Here is a 16,537-nt window from a genome sequence, read left to right as displayed (position 1 = left end):
GAGAGAGAGAGAGAGAGAGAGAGAGAGAGTGACAGTTTTAATTATGCCCCTAAATTGGGGCAACTGTTAGTTTTTTCATGATAATATCATAAAATTTTTCTAAAATTGCCAATGCCAGTTGCATGTTCAAACTAAAAAAGTTGAGTTTTTGCACTATCATAAGATCCTTAATCTAATATATAAATTTATTTTGTGCTGCCACCTAAATATTTCGACTCCACCCTTGACACTTTTTCATAAGCTATTTGTAAGAAATAATTTCCTCAAATTAATAGGACTAAATTGGTTGTAATGATGAAGGGTTATTATAAAGGAGGGAAAAAGTTGGGTCGGGATCTCTTAATAACGAGTGTTTCTGAAGTTGCATGATAAATGAAAAAGGTGAAGGATATTTGATCAGAAAAAAATAGTATATTTATATAATAATTGCAAGATAATTATTTCATATATTTATATGTTGTCCTAATTGCGGCTGTCTTTTCAAGCATAATATAGCACACGTTACAATTTGAGAAAAGAAGTTAAAAGCATTCAAGGTAAACATCACTCGTTCTTCTTCCCCATTTCCTTGACATGTTTTACAGATTTACTTTCAGAAGAGAATATGTCATTGAAAATCAAGCACTACACATATTAAAAGAATTTTTTTGGATCAAGCGTGATTGTGGAACTACTTGCATATTGATCAAATCTTTGTCATGTTTTGCATTTTCTGCCACAATAGAATTCTATAGATAAAAAATTTGACATTGCTACTATAATTACTGAGTTGATTATGGACAAGACTATTGTTTTTGTTATTTTAATTATTTTATTTTAAAAACATTTTTTTCTTTCTTTGCTTTGCCATGAAAGCTCACCTCAGTAAAGGTAAAACATGAAATCTTACATGCCGATGAACTTTTTATTTGACCCAAATGACCAAATATACATGCATGATTTGCTGGCAATGGTATATACATTATGCTATTGAGTCCTTTACAGATTTACTTGCTCTAATCTATATAGCATGATTTGCTTGAGACATTTACATACATACCACACAATTCTTATATATTTACTTATCTAACCCTAAACTTTGATATTTACATACTTACCACTCAAAATTTTAACAAATAAAAAAATACTACAATTACTTACTTCTTAAAAGCAATATACACCTTTTCATGCTTAAGTTTATAAGACCATAGCGTTATAAATGTAGATATCAATCGTTAGATGTTAGATATGTTAATATATATGAATTGTGTGGTATATGATTTGCTTTTATAGGACTGTTACACTATCTGATGGAAAGGAGAGATCATGGTTTGGTCCAAATGGTCAGTACATCAGAGAGTTACCCTGCCCAAGTTGTCGGGGAAGGGGTTATACACTGTGCCCCGAATGTGGAATTGATAGATCAAGACCTGATTGTTTTCAGTGTAACGGAAAGGTATCTCTTTGTGCTCATTCAAGTATAGGAGTCCATGGTTATTGCTTATTGAGCTTGCTATTATATATTGCAAGTTCTAAATTTTCACTATTGATGGGAAAGCAAACAAACTGTTCTTGATGTAAAAATGTTGGGGCATTTACATACATAGCACACAGTTTCTTATGTATTTACTTATCTCACACCTAAACTCTCGTATTTACACATTTAGCACTCAAATATTTAATATCACATCCTTAAGTGAAATACACCTTTTCATGCATAGGTTTAAAGCACCAAAAGTGCTATGTATGCAAATATAAAAGTTTTGGTGTGAGATATGTAAATACATAAGAATTGTGTGCTACATATGTAAATTTCCCAAAAAAGTTTATTTTAATGATAATAATCATACACGAGGAATTCAATCAAATGGATATGCACATAATGACATATGCTTTGGAAATAACTCTTATTGTTTTAAAAAATACTTGCATTTAAAAAAAAAACATGTCAAATTTTCTTCTCTACATTCACATATTCTCCTGTACATTGAATTGACCGTAAGTTTTATATTCTGTTTCACAGCAATGTAGATGTGACGAAGATCAAATTTGAATTCTTGACAGGGGATTAAGACATGCTGGCAATGCTTGGGAGAGTGTGTGATATGGGAAGAGTCTTATGACGAGCGGCCATGGGAGAAAGCTCGATCTAGGTGAAGTTATTTTATGTTAAAATCAAATTTATACTGTTAGCTGCATATAACCAACCAACGGTATTATGAATATCTAATGCATTTAGTTTGACTTGTGAATATTAGAAGGAGATTAATTAAGCATCTGCTCTCTTCTGCCTGTCCATGTTAATAGACTGTTGTAACCTCTATTCAATTTGTTTAGTTTTGATTAGTATTTCAGTTGATTTATTCTATATATTTTAGTTATATTAGACGAGTATGTGATTTGCTATGATTTATATATTCATTCTTTTTGAATATTTTAGCATATTTTTGAGGTTTTTCTATAATCTGTTTGTTTACTGGCAACTGGATGGTTTAGATGAGTGTAACAGTTGCCAGTAGAAAAAGTATATGAAAAACTAGTTTAATTTTAAGCTGTTTACAGCCCTCCCTAAAACTGTTTGTGGCTCCTGACTACTCTTTTGTTTCCTATGTTCAAACTAGTGTTATCAAATTGCAAAGTGCAAGGCCAATGCGATTTGCGATGCACAAGGCTTTAATTTTGCTTCAAAGAGCAGAGCGCAGGGCGAAGTGACACTTTTATTAATCAAAGAACTAATATATTATGCAAAATTATTAATGTGTAAATTCATTAATTAACAATTATAAAATATACAACATGATTTAAAAGCCGATATAGAATAGAAAAAAATGCGGTACAACACATAATTTGAAGGCAAATATTGAGGTTGAATATGCAAATTAAAATTTCAAACAATTTTTAATAGTTTGTTGCAATGATTAAAACTTAAAAAAATTGTGAGAAAACATGCAAATTAACTTCAGTGTTTTGAAGCACGCCCCAACAAAGTGAAGCACGCGTCATGTGCTTCACTTTGATCGTGAAGCTCGCTTTTAAAAGCTACTTCAAATGCGTCTCTAGTTGCATTTCTTGGGATTGTTAGTTATTTTGAATTTTATCTGTGAAAACATTTAAGTGTAACAACTCTTTCCTAATTTAAATTTTGTCTTCAATATTTGCTTTATTATTAGCCACTTAAATAAGTAAAAAACCTTCTGTTCATATCCTCATTTTTTTCTATTCTACTTCTTTTTTCATATTTGTTTTATTTACTTTCTTATAAGGAATTTGTTTACTTCTCAACTTTTTAAAATTTAAATCCTTTTTTTTTAGTCTTCATTATTAAGTCAAACTATTATGCAAATCAATTTAATTTTGTGATACCCTTGAATTTTGATTTGTAATCCACTTTTTAAGCGTGGATACATGGAAGATATTTCATATATTAGTATATCTGCTTGTAATTGTAATCTTCATGCAACTTTATTCTTTTTTTTTTCAATTATTTCAATTGGCCTTACTTGTCCTGACACAGTTTACCTTTTTGGCCAAATCTAAATATGCCATTCATAAGTCTAATTTTTAGCAAAACAAATTCACCAAAAAGTGTAAAAGTACTTAAAACGAAAAAGCTAGAATTGGTTCACGTAAATGTTGGGGGTCATTTTAGCTCATTAACAGCTCAGTGTATTATGTCACTTTCATAGACTACTGCACCAATAAAGTATGAGTTTTCTTTATCAAAAATAAATCTAATGTGTTTAATTACATTGTAAGATAGAAAAGCGTAATTGAAAATAATACTAGTGCAAAAATAAATATGTATGATCCAACCATAAGAGTATGATGACATAGATTTTAGAAATTACCATATTGCTAATGAGAATAATTTGGAGAGATTGGTCCCGGAAACTCTCTAACATAATGGAGTCACTGAAATAATATATAAAATTTTGAATAAAAAGGATTGAAGTATATTACTACATATGTAATTGTCAAATATTTTAAATTAAATATTTTAAATTAGGAAGATTTACATCCATAGCACTTAATTCCTCTATATATACATATCCAACACCTAAAGTTTAATTATTACACGCACACACACACACAAATATATATCCTAAAGGAATGAACTACTCTATATACATGAAAGATATATCTGTCAGGCACCGACAATGATAGTTCTGCCCAACCTGATCCAATGAGCAAACCCAATCTAGAAAGCTTCGGCTTAAAGTTAGATGTGAAATTGAACCTATAATTTCTGTTCCTTTACCAAGTATAAGGACTGCACCTCATTGTGATTAAAAAGACGTTTATTTGTCTTTCCTCTACTCTTCAACTTTGTTCAAGGGGTTTTGTTTACTTCGAAAAAAACTTTTACAAAATGCATATATGAAAGGTAATTTCTTTATTTTTGGCTTAGAGTTAAGGAAAGTTACTTTAGTGTGTTTTGATTTCTTCATAAATCTCTTGCAAATTGCAATCAATTTGACAACATTTATTTTACAGAAGGTTACATCCATCCTTTTGCAACCAATTCAAACATCCCTTAACAGGAATGAAAGTCTATGAAGCTACTACTCCATCTTTTAAGTCTCATTATTACTGGGGCATTTACAGACCTGTATTTACATATCTAATGCCTATAGTTTACTTTTTTTCATTTATATCACCCAAATCTTTCATATCACATAAACAATACTACCATTTTAACTTTTAAAAAGTCAAATACACATATTCATGCATATGTATGGTGGCATATATGTAAAAAATGAAGTTTGGTGTTAGATAGGTAAATAAATAATCTTTCTTATTACTCACGCATTTCTCTTTCGTGATGATTCTGAGTAGAGTGTAGTGAAGCAAACATTGAAAATTCATCTGATTTAGAAATGAAGCATGGTTTCTCCTTAAAGAAAATTATTTTCATTTTCCTTTATCTTTGGTTTATCTCAATCTGTTTCTAATTGGAGATTTTCTGTCCTATAACTCTGTTGAACCCTCTTCTATAGCCTATTACTTTTTTTGCAAACTTTCAGTTTTTTTCTAAAATAGCAAAGTTTTAATAGCCAACAGTAAATGTCTTATTTGCACAGTTTTTTGTATAAATTACTATTCTCTTACTTATTTGTATCATAAAACGAATTATTATTGTCCTAGAATTACGCTAGACTATAATTTCCATGAGTTGTGCGCATCATTTTTTGTACACCAACAAATCCTTTTTATTAGGATTCTAAGTGAAATAGTGCGCTCTATTTATAACTCGTTGCTTATTAGACTCATTGCTGTTTATTTTTTTATATAATTGAACCAGCTTGAACAAATTTTAAAAGTTTATTATATAAATGAACAAACTGGATGACTATTGACCTGCTTCTTTATTCATATTCATGAACATGTTTGTTTGATATTTAACAAGCAGCTCCCTAATAACTCAAATCAAATTTGCAGTTCAGGTTGAATTAATTGCTTTATGATGACTTATTCTACATAATTGTATCAATTCTCTTATATTTTATATACTTTAAAATTATGTATATTATTATAAGCAAGTTGGAAATATCAAATAAATAACCAGATTTATAGATTAAAATGTTTTCTTATTATTAGTTGAAGTTCATCTAATAACTTAAATAATACTCTTATTTTATGTCATTTTTGATTTTAAGTTACAAATCCAGTTATGTAGCAAGGCTCAATTAAAACTTGATTATAACTCGAATTCAATAAAAAAATTAATAAAAATGTTTGGACAAGATTGTAAAACTCAGAACGAGTTCAAACGTTAATTTATAGCACTTGTTTCATATTGCTACTAGGTAGTACCACATAGATACTCTCCTTGCCCAATGATTGTTATTTATATAGCTTCTTTGCTGATTTAAAACTTTAATATTATTTATATATCACACCTTAAATTTTTCTTTCATTTGGCAGCTCACTCTTCAAAGTGAAAGAAGATGATGATGTTGACAATCTAGAGGTAAAGGTGGATGTTACAAGAAAATCTAAGAGAATATATCGAACACCGACTCCTGAAGTTAGTATGAAGATCAGCAGATCATTGAGAGTCAGTTGCTTTCTTCAAAATATTCCCTGTTTTTTTTCTGTATTATCTAATGATAACTTTTCATTGTGATTGGATACTCATGAACTAAACAAATTGGTGTGGACTCACAAAGCTACATTTAGGCGAATTCACATACATACCATCCAATTCCTTTGTATCTACATATCTAACATCTAAATTTTAATTTCTTACATTTATACCTCCCAAATCTTTCATATCACATAAAAAACACTACTATTTTGATTTTTAAAGAGTAAAATACACCTTAAAATGCATACGTAAGTTGGCTTATATGTTGAAGTTTGGGTGTTAGATATGTAAATATATAGGAAGTGAGTGGTATGTATGCAAATCTTCCTTATAATTAAGGAAGTGAAGTCTTTAAGAGTCTGCGCAGTATATCAATGCGAGTTGTTTTACTTGGCTGCATATGTTGTAGTTGTTGAACTTTACCATTTGTTGGAGACTAGTAGAAATATTATTGTCATAATCTTTTATTAGTTTGGTGTGTCATTATCGACATCTTTATGAACCGGGGCTCAATTATTTGTCTCTGAATTTTCTCCATTTATTAATGTTGACTATTACATGAGGTCTAAACGTATTTCGTATAATATATTTGCTTTACCCATTTTTTCGGTTTAATCTTTTTACATGAATTTTATGTACCTATCTTCACTGCATATCTTTATCCGATGGCTGTACATATGCTAACCGCATCACCACAACCTTATTTCTGACGAGGAACCTTTACATGCATGCCTACCAAAACTTATTTAATACATATCTAACACCTAAATTTTACCTTGTACATTTATGCAGCTCAAATCTTTCATATCACATAAAGCATACCACCATTTTGACTTTTAAAATGCGAAGTACATGTTTTCATGCATGGTTAAGGTGTTATGTATATAAAAGTTGAAGTTTAGGGGTGAGATATGTAAATACATGAGAATTGAGGGTATGTATGTAAATTTCCTATTTAATAAATGCTGCTTTTATTATGATCTTATTGTAATTATTTCTCATTTTATTCTTTGTGATTTCATGATCATACAGAGTCTGAATGCTAAAACTGGGCTATTCAGCAAGAGGATGAAGATAATACACCAAGACCCAGTGCTGCATGCTCAGAGAGTAGCTGCAATTAAGGTTTGATATTTGAACAAAATGCTCTTTTCTGAAACATTTTATTTTTGCAAAGTTATAAAGATTCCTCCTAGCTATTTATTTTTAGTTTGCAAATAAATTTTCTTTACATTTTATATCTTCTTTGTTAGATTAAATGCTGTTTTATTTTGCATGTCATTTCTTAAAAGAAAACAAAAGGGACTCCTGATGCAAGGAAGCGGGCTTCCGAAATCTCCAAAGCTTACTTCAGTGATCCTGGAAACCGTCTTAAGAGAAGCTTGGCAATGAAAGGTTAATAGGCGCATTTACATACCTACCACACAATTCTTATGTATTTACATATCTAACACCCACAATTTAATATTTACATGCGCAGCACTTGAATCCTTAATATCAAATCAACAATATCACTATCACCTACTTTAAGTACATATTTTCATGTAGAGGTTTATATCACTCCGAAGTGTTATAAATGCAAATATGAAAGTTTGGGTCTTAGATGTGTAAATATAAAAGAAATTTGCGGTATGTAGGTAAATTACCCGAGATTACTTTGGTAGGTTTACATTGTGCATCAACAAAAACTATCTTGTTTCTTTTTTTTCAAATTTAGCCATCATATTGGTAGTTAAACCAATAGGTCAATGTTTATTGTTCATAATGTCAACAAAAACTATCTTGTATGCATGCATCCATATTTATCATAGCAACAAGCATACAACAAATGAGTTAAACACGACATGCGTGCTAGCAAATATGAATGATTTCTCGGCCGTTTTGTTGAGGCAAAAGTTGCTACGAAAAAAATAATTTCTTTAAAAGTGTTGTCGGTATTATAAAAATCTTGTTTTTTTAAAAAAAATTGAACAACAACTTTGTTATTGTTATCATACTTTAACAGATCAGTTCTTAAAAACAACTTTCCGTCATTAAAATTTTTGAAAAACAACAATAAAACAGTAGCCAAATGGTTGTGTTAACAGTATGAAAGGGTAATTATGAGAAAGTGGCGTCGAAGAAATCCTTCATATTTCCTTCACGTGTGATGCATATACGTCATACAAATAAAACGAAAATAGTCTCCCAACTCTTTGCAGGGGTCATTCAAGTCTTTGAATCTATATAATTTGTCATTTTAATTCTCAAGACTCTTTTAATGGTTGCTAAAAAGACTGTGATTAAATAATCGGGGACTATTTTAGCACTTCACTCCAATTTAAATATCATATTGCATACAAATGTTTGTGTGCATGTTTCTTTGGCATATGATGTTTCCTCCATCCTATAGGTGTCAAGTTCTACTGCAGCCACTGTGGGGAGGAAGGCCATAGAAGACACTACTGCCAAGCACTAAGAGAAACTTCAACCAAGATGAGTTTCCGGTGCTCATCCTGCGGGGAGAGGGGACATAACCGCCGCACATGCGAAAGATCAACGACAACGGAAATGACAAGAAGTCGCCGGCGCTGGCCGCGACGCTGCAAATTGTGTGGACGAAGTGGTCATCATCGATCGACATGTTCTCAACTCTTAAGGATGAACGAAGGTAATTCTGAGTCTGAGGACTCCCTGCCTAGTGAGCCTAAGAGGAGTTATTCCTGCAAGTTGTGCTCGGGAAAGGGGCATAATAGCAGGACATGTTCTAGTAGGCAAGGTCTCGGAGAAATAAACACAAAGGTTGCATTGCCTGAAGAAGATACTGTATAGGAGTTGGAAGTTTTTTTTACTGAGGGATGATTAACTAATTATTTTAAATTTAGGGGTTCATTTGCAAAACCGCAAGTGCATTTTTAAATTTGTTTGAGCAAAATTAGTTTTTAAAGAAATTATGATAGTTATTATAAATATTTTGGAAAAATTGAATAATAATTTTACATATCACTCAATTGATATGTATTTACTGTTAAGTATTTATATATCTAGCAATTAAATTTTAATTTTTATATAAATGTCAACTTACTTATAATAAAAAATATATTTCATTTTTTAAAAATTAAAATACCGACATTTTAGGTCTGAATTATAAGTACATATTAATTGCATGATTTTTACCTAAAGGGCCCAAAAATGAAAAGTGAGAAAACTTTGTCCAAAATAAGCTTTAATTATCATAATTAAGTTTTAATTAAATTATAAATTTTTTAATTATATCGTTAATGAACGTGATTATCAAGATAATCAGATATGAACAGCTGTGCTAGGCTTTACTCGCGCCGTTTAATATAAATTCTCTCGGATTAGGGTTTTGCCTTCCGTTCCCCGATCGTTCCGAAGGCCTCGCCATTCAATCGGAACGCCTCTGTTCTTGCGATCCCCATTATTATGAATTTGAATCGCTGAACTTCAACATTCATGGAGCCTATTTCTACACTAATGTGCGTTGCTACCGATTGGACCTTCTCTCCGCTGTCGACAACTTTAATCTCTGTAAGTTCTAAGCTCTACTGAATGCAGCCCGTAGTACCAGAACGGTGAGACCAACTCTATCGTATTGGGCTTCCTATTTGATTCTATATCTATATATTGTTATTTTTTTCGAACTTGCTGAGTGACGGCTAGCTAGCATTTGAGCAAGTGTAATACTTTCATCAAGTGTGATCGGATTAGATCTTGCTGTTTCCCATTGTTGATTGTTCACGAAGCTTTCTGTTTGCGATTCGCTTGTTAAAAAAGTTTTATGCGCGGATTAGGGTTTGATTAGTTGGCATGGCCATTTAAAACAAGTAATAATTGTTTTAAGTAGAGCCTGACGGTCTACAGCTTTGTTCATTTCAAGAGGTAAAAAGCTGGCTAAATGGTCAATTTAGATTTCTGATATGTTAGGCATCGGCTGTTGAATAATTTTTTATCCGACTTGTATGATCAGCCATTGAGCTAGCAGATTGCTTCATGGCTGCTCAGGTAATTTTGCCACCTTTTATGTTATTTGGCTTCCTTTTCTGCACAGTTGCATTCAACAGAAGACATTTTTACATAGCTGCCCCCAAATTTGAGATATTTAACAGCTATGTAAAAATGTCGTCTGTTCAATAAATATCTATAATGCATATAACAATTGTATAATACATAGCTGTTGCCCAATTTGAGATATTTTTGTGGTATAAATATACAAAAGCAAACTTTTAACTCCTAGATATGAAAATACGTGGGAATTGGGTGGTATGTATGTAAAGGTACCTTTTTTCTTATGCTTTTTTCTATGAAGTACTTTCTTGTTGCCCATGGCCGAGAGCTTACACTGTTAGAAATGGTGTAGCGCGGTATTCCATGGGAGAGGTTAATACTGTGGCGCACACAAGTGTGCTGGGCATACATCAACCATGGCTTTCTTGGCCGCTTTACTGTGCTGAACAGCAGTTAGAGCGAGAGTTAGACCAATATTTCTCCCAAGTTTTTTGTCCATTGCTGCTCTTCACTTTTAGATGCTTCATTTTGCTATGCATTTACATCCATACCACTCAATTCCTTTGTATTTCCATATGGAACATCTAAACTTTACTTTTTTGACATTTGCACCAACAAAATATTTCATATCACATAAAAATTGATGTTGAGATGTTAGATATGTAAATACACATGAATTGAATGGTATGTATGTAAATCATTCAAGTTTCTTTTGTGTTTTGTCATTATGTGCAGCGTGTGGGCGTGCACGTGGGCACCGGTGTGTATGTTTGTGCGTGGCTGGCTTGATTAGGATATAATGTCTTATATAAAAGCAATATATATGCATTTCTAAACCACTGGAAAATTGTTTGAATTTCAATATACTCATGGTAGGGACATGAAGTATGAATGCGTGCCTTCATAAACTTTTTTTTGATTTTGTTTCTTAAAAAAATCTCATTTATTTGAATTATGCTGGAAAATAAACATTTTAATTTGGCGGAACATGTAGTATTTGATGTTTATATTTCTTCGAGAAAATAATCAAAATGATCCTCTGAATATTTGTTGGGTGTCATTTTAATTTCAGAGTTTCCAGAAGTACCATATTAATCCCTGAACTCTGAAAATTTAGGCTGAAATAGTCATGCCATTTAAAGTAATGGAGAAATGATGGTATTTTTGAAATATATTTTTTGTTGTTGATTTTAGTAAATCTAATTTTTAACTAATCTTCCGCATACTTCTACTCACATTGCCAAGTCACACTCATGCTCCCTTCGAATTGAAAACTTTGTTTCTCACTCTCACGCTCTCCTCGCTACGTGGATTGAACTTTTACGCTCGCGTTTACCTCGTTACCACTCCCCTCAATGTGCTTGCAAGAGTGGTGTGCTTAGTCTCTTCATGTGGTCAAGCTACGATAGAGTAGAAAATAAAATTCCAAATATACCTTTCTCACCTTTTGCCATTAATTTGAACCTCAACTCTAATAGGGAAACTATTTCAGCTCTAGAGCTTAGAGACTAATTTGGTGCTTTTATAGATTTTGGGACTAAAATAATCCCCATTAAGTATTCGATAAACCATTTTGGTCTTTTTCTTATTTTCTTTGAGAGAGTTGTTTATAACTACTTCATGATGCCTGAGGCCGAGTGCTTCCACCATGAGAAATGATGTGGTGTGGTATTCCGCGGACGAGTTTAATATCGTGGCACACAAGAGTGTGTTGGGCATACATCAAAGATGGCTTTCTGGAGAGTTTTGCTATGTTGAGCAACTATCAGAGCTAGGGTTAAGCCAGTATTTCTCCTTTTCTCTTTCACCCTTTTGCTTTATTATCCGTTTTTTTTTTTTTTGCTTGATTATTCTTTTGTTTTATCAATTTAAATGTTAATCTATCGATTATATTCGGTGACTAAACCCTTTTTATTCCTTTTTGGCATTACGGGGTGTTTATTGAAATGAAGAAAATCTTGTGTATTTAGAGTACTGTGAGCATCTGATTTGTAACTGGAGTTTTACTGTGGAGGCATACTAATTTTGATGTTGTGTGCATCTAAAAACACCTATTGAGTTAGTTTGCCTGAGTTTAACATGTCAGGTGCTGAGTTGACTTGCTGAGCTGTTATTTGACACAACAACTCGACCCGAACTTGACTTAAAAATCTAAATTCAGGATTTATATGAATAATTTTAGGGTCGGGCTTGGGTTAAGAATCCTTACACATTTATTCATTTGGTTTGACATGCCAATCCAGAATTAGTCTGAAACTGACCTGCCAGCTCGCAAAATTGATCTGAATAGTTGTTATGCTTATGCCTTTTGTTAAACATGTTTTCTCTCTTGAATCAGACTCGAGAACCAGATTTAAAGACCATCATGTTTGTTCTTTATACCCATGGAAACTTGTCTAGAGCAATTTGAACAAGCTATTGATGTTATTAAGTCAGCAAAATTCTAAAACTTTGTTTTCATTGCCAACTACTATTCTAAAAAATTTTTAAGGGCTCATTTCAATCTGATTCATGATTTTTTATAACTTTTTTATTTTTTGCCCTTCCAGCTTTCCTTTAGCATTTTGTTCTTTTTTTTATAATATTCAAATAAGATTTAACATCGAACCAATAGTGGGGTGTTCTTAAAGCAAATTTGCTCAAAAAAATCAGACTAATATCTTTTCTGAGGGCATTTACACCTATTGCACACAATTTCTATGTATTTAGTATTTACGTGTCCCACGCCAATTTTTTTTTTAATGTACTCACATAACACTCAATTTTGTAATATCACATCAAAAATAGCATTATTACCACTTCTTAAAAGTCAAATACACATTTTTATGTATAACTTTAAAGCACCAAATGCTATATATTTAAATATAAATGCGTTGGTTCTTTGCTGTGAGATATGCAAATACATAAGAATTGAGTGCTACCAATGTAAATTTCCCTATTTTCTATAAAACTGAGAGCAAAACCATCGTTTCTTTGTTTCTCTCTTCTCTCCCCAGTGCATTCCATCATCTTTTATAGGAAGTCGTTGGCCACTAATGATTTATATAGAAGAGGGATGAAGAGCTAAACCCTAGTTTCCCTCTTTTGCCTTCTTTTTGTTCCATACAATCGATGGGCTTCCCAAGTTGAAATGAACAGTGGAGTTGGAGATGCACTACTTCCATCATTCTTTTCTCACCTTCTATTGGATTTTCACATCTATATACGCTGTAGCTTCTACCATTTATTTTTTCCTAAAACCCTAAAAGTTCTTCATTAGAACCCTCAGAAACTCTAAATGTCTCATAAACCCTACATCCTAAATCTTGATTTCTCCTTTACATAAATCTCTAAATGTATGAGCAAGCAATGTTTTCTTTTTTTTAATCGGGTCGATGCGTGGTTTGAGCATTACCTCGTTCAGGTTTACTATGTATTTTCAGAAGCTTCTTATTCTTTTCAGGGACAGAAAATTTAATTAGTAAATTCACATACATACCACAGAATTATGTTGTGTATATATATCTAACACTTAAATTTTGATATTTACACTTGTAACGCTTTTTGTCATAAACCTTTACATGGAAAGGTGTATCTCACCTTTTAAAAGATAGTAATGGTAGTGTTTTGATGTGACTTTAATGCCCCAACTTAATAATATATTAGTCTGACTTCACCTGGTAAATTAACATGGCGTATCTTAACTTTTTATTGCTGGTAAGGACTAACGAGCCGTGTGTTGACCATACTTGTTAATTCTTGAACTGATTTTTTTCCTTGGAGGATTTACATACAGACCACTCAATTCCTCTGTATTTACCTATCTAACGCCTAAATTTCTAAATATCTAACACCAAAAGTTTCAATTTTTACGTATATGCCGCATTACTTATGCATGAAAATGGTGTATTTCACTTTTTAACTTTTAAAAGTAAAAATTGTGGTATTTTTAATGTGATGTGAAATCTTTGTGTGGTATAAATACACAATAGTAAACTTTTAACTGCTAGATATGTAAATAAATAGGGATAGGGTGGTATGTATGTAAATGTACCTTTTTTTATGCCTTTTTCTGTGAAGCACTTTCTTGTTGCCCATGGCCGAGCGCTACCCTGTTAGAAATGGTGTGGCGCGGTATTCCACGGGAGAGGTTAATACTGTGGCACACGCAAGTGTGTTGGGCATACATCAACCATGGCTTTCTTAGCCGCTTTACTGTGCTGAACAGCAGTTAGAGCGAGGTTTAGGCCAATATTACTCTCTGGTTTTTTTGTCCATTGCTACTTTTCACTTCTTTTTGCCATGCATTTACTTTCATACCACTCAATTCCTATGTATTTACATATCTAACACCTGAACTTCACTTTTTACATTTGCACCACCAAAATATTTCATATCACATAAAAATTATGTTGAGGTGTTAGATATGTAAATTCATATGAATTGAATGGTATGTATGTAAATCTTTCAAGTTTCTTTTGTATGTTGTCATTACGTGCAGTGTGTGAATGTATGCCTGTGTGAGCGCGCACCAGTGTGTATGGTTGTGCGTGGCTTGCTTGATTAGGATATAATCTCTCATAGAAAAGCCATATATTTGCTTTTCTGAACCACTGGAAAATTGTTTGAATTTCAATATCTTGTGGTAGGGACATGACCTTGTCTGAATATCTTCATAAACTCTCTTTGATGTGGCCTCTTAAATAAAAATCTCATTTATTTGAATTCTGCTGGAAAATGAGCATTTTATTTCGGGCGAAACATGTAGTATTTGATGTTTATATTTTTTCGAGAAAATAATCAAAATGATCTTCTGAATATTTGTTGTGTGTCATGTTAATTTAAGAGTTATTAATCCTCAAACTTTTAAAATTTAGGCTGAAATAGTCATGCCATTTATAGTCATGCAAATTGATGTTCATGGTGTTAAAAAAGATGGTATTTTTGAAATATATATTTTATTGTTGATTTTAGTAAATCTAACTTTTAACTACTCTTACCTCACACTTCTACTCTCCTTGCCAAGTCGCACTCATGCTTCCTTCGTAATGGAAACTTTGTGTCTCACTCGCACGCTCTGCTCACTACTTGGATTGAACTTCAACACTCGCGTTTGCCTCGCTACCACTACCCTCACTGTGCTTGCAAGCGTGAAATTCCAAATGTACATTTCACACCTTTTGCCATTTATTTTGACCTCAACTCTAATAGGACTATTTCAGCTCTAATTTAAAGAGTTCAGAGACTAATTTGATCTTTTTATAGATTTTGGGACTAAAATAATCCCCATCAAGTATTCGATAAATCATTTTGGTCTTTTCTCTTATTTTTTTTGAGAGAGTTGTTTATAACCACTTCATGATGCCCGGCCGAGCGCTTCCGCCATGAGAAATGGTGTGTTGTGGTATTCCGCGGAAAGTTTAATATCGCGGCACACGAAGAGTGTGTTGGGCATACATCAAATATGGCTTTCTTGAGCGATTGGCTGTGTTGAGCAACTGTCAGAGCTAGGGTTAAGCCAACAATTGTTACTTGATTATTTTAGTCAATTTAAATGTTAATCTATCGATTAAATTCGGTGACTAAACCTTGTTTTCTCTTTTTAATTTTGGCATTATGGGGTGTTTATTGAAACGAAGAAAATCTTGTGTATTTAGAATGGTCAGCATCTGATTTGAAACTAGGAGTTTTACCGTGGAGGCATACTAATATTGATGTTGTGTGCATCTAAAAACACAAGAACACCTATTGAGTTAGTTTGCCAGAATTAACATGTCAGGTGCTGAGTCGACTTTTTGAGTTTTTGTATGCCGAGTTGACTTGCTGAACTGCCATGTGCTGAGTTGGCCTACCGAATTGATCTGTCGAGCTGGCTGTCCGTGTTGGCCGGACGAGTTGATCTACAGGCAGCCAGACGCCAAGTTGACGTCAAGTTGACTTGTCGAGCTATCAGTTGCCGAGCTAACCTGCTGACCTTTCAGATATTAATGCAAAAAGATCCAAGATCTATGAAGTGCCATTGAACTTTGAATATTGAAGCAGGAAGTTGATGCAAAACTAATCTAATATTTGATCAGTGTTGAAAGTGAGTACAAAAATAGATTTATCTAGCACTTTAGTTGCAGAGATTTGAGTTTCTTATGTTAGCATGGCTATATATTTTGTTGTATAATTTAATTTTTTATTTATATTTTTGTGAATTTTGTGTTTTGAGCACAAATTTGATATAAGCAGCTGACATTGTTGGTAGTATTGTAAAAGAATATGGTCCTTTGTCTAACCTTATAAATATATAATATTTGAGTGTAAATATTTCATGTGTGTACCCATGTTATTGTGTGTGTGTGTGTTGATTGTTTGGTTTGTGCGTTTGGAAAACAGTTGATTTTGGATAAATGACTATTCTGCTCCTGTTTTGCATAAGCTGTTTAGCTATTTGGTTTGTGCGTTTTGTAAATAGTTGATTTGCAGATTTTTTTTAGT

General features: G+C 32.5%; 1 protein-coding gene across 1 annotated transcript in view; it reads left to right on the top strand.

Moving 5' to 3' along the window:
• The window catches only part of LOC110037056, a 20,551-nt gene extending 4,597 nt beyond the window's left edge, over window positions 1-15,954 (top strand). The window contains exons 4-11 of the mRNA XM_020741630.1: window positions 1,273-1,435; window positions 2,044-2,132; window positions 5,905-6,037; window positions 7,100-7,192; window positions 7,360-7,462; window positions 8,460-8,717; window positions 9,413-9,598; window positions 15,834-15,954. Of these exons, the coding sequence (XP_020597289.1) occupies window positions 1,273-1,435; window positions 2,044-2,132; window positions 5,905-6,037; window positions 7,100-7,192; window positions 7,360-7,462; window positions 8,460-8,717; window positions 9,413-9,598; window positions 15,834-15,853 (1,045 nt within the window). The 3' untranslated portion in view covers window positions 15,854-15,954. The remainder of the gene's footprint in view (window positions 1-1,272; window positions 1,436-2,043; window positions 2,133-5,904; window positions 6,038-7,099; window positions 7,193-7,359; window positions 7,463-8,459; window positions 8,718-9,412; window positions 9,599-15,833) is intronic.
• Window positions 15,955-16,537: the final 583 nt, after the last annotated feature.

Source organism: Phalaenopsis equestris, unplaced genomic scaffold, assembly GCF_001263595.1.
Source record: "Phalaenopsis equestris unplaced genomic scaffold, ASM126359v1 Scaffold214330, whole genome shotgun sequence".
NCBI classification, from domain to species: Eukaryota; Viridiplantae; Streptophyta; class Magnoliopsida; order Asparagales; family Orchidaceae; genus Phalaenopsis; species Phalaenopsis equestris.
The sequence above is the reverse complement of the archived record's forward strand: the minus strand, read 5'-3'. Positions and strand labels throughout refer to the sequence as shown.